General features: G+C 58.8%; 1 protein-coding gene across 1 annotated transcript; it reads right to left on the minus strand.

Annotated features, from left to right (window-relative positions):
* Positions 1-152: 152 nt before the first annotated feature.
* Positions 153-543, minus strand: LOC121939748 (multiple inositol polyphosphate phosphatase 1-like; the record flags this gene model as incomplete). The annotated part of the gene is made up of 1 exon (XM_042482707.1): positions 153-543. A coding segment is annotated over exon 1 (391 nt), but the record flags the coding sequence as incomplete, so codon positions are not given.
* Positions 544-549: the final 6 nt, after the last annotated feature.

Raw genomic sequence — 549 nt, forward strand, 5'->3', positions numbered from 1 at the left:
ATATGTTATATAATAACAGTATATGTGATGTTATATTATGTTATATAATAACAGTATATGTGATGTTATATTATGTTATATAATAACAGTATATGTGATGTTATAATATGTTAGAGCAGTTAAACTGTCCCGCCGGTCCCTCCGGTGCTCACCGTCCATGTCCTCGGTGTACCACATTTCCCAGCGGCTCTGGATGTCCTGCAGCCAGCCGCCGGTCCCCCCGGTCCCCCCGGTGGCCTCCCTCCGGACCAGCTCGCTCAGTTTGTGGATCCTGCGGATGTTCTTGGCGGTCGGGTACCGGCTGCCGTGCCTGATGAGGGCGGTGAGGTGAACCGGGGAGCAGCGCTCGGTGGGCGGCGGTCTGAGCACCGAGCGGTTGACGGTCAGCGGGTCCCGGAGCAGCTGCCGGTTCACCTCCTCGTACCGGGTCTTCGTGCCGAAGTACCCGGCGATGCTGGGGACGTCCGGGCCCGGAGAGGAGCCGCGGAGGCGGGGGAGGAGCAGCAGGAGAGCCGCCAGCAGCCCGGCGGCGGAGGAGGACATGTTTAC

The sequence above is a fragment of the Plectropomus leopardus genome, unplaced genomic scaffold, assembly GCF_008729295.1.
Source record: "Plectropomus leopardus isolate mb unplaced genomic scaffold, YSFRI_Pleo_2.0 unplaced_scaffold58242, whole genome shotgun sequence".
Taxonomy (NCBI): Eukaryota; Metazoa; Chordata; class Actinopteri; order Perciformes; family Serranidae; genus Plectropomus; species Plectropomus leopardus.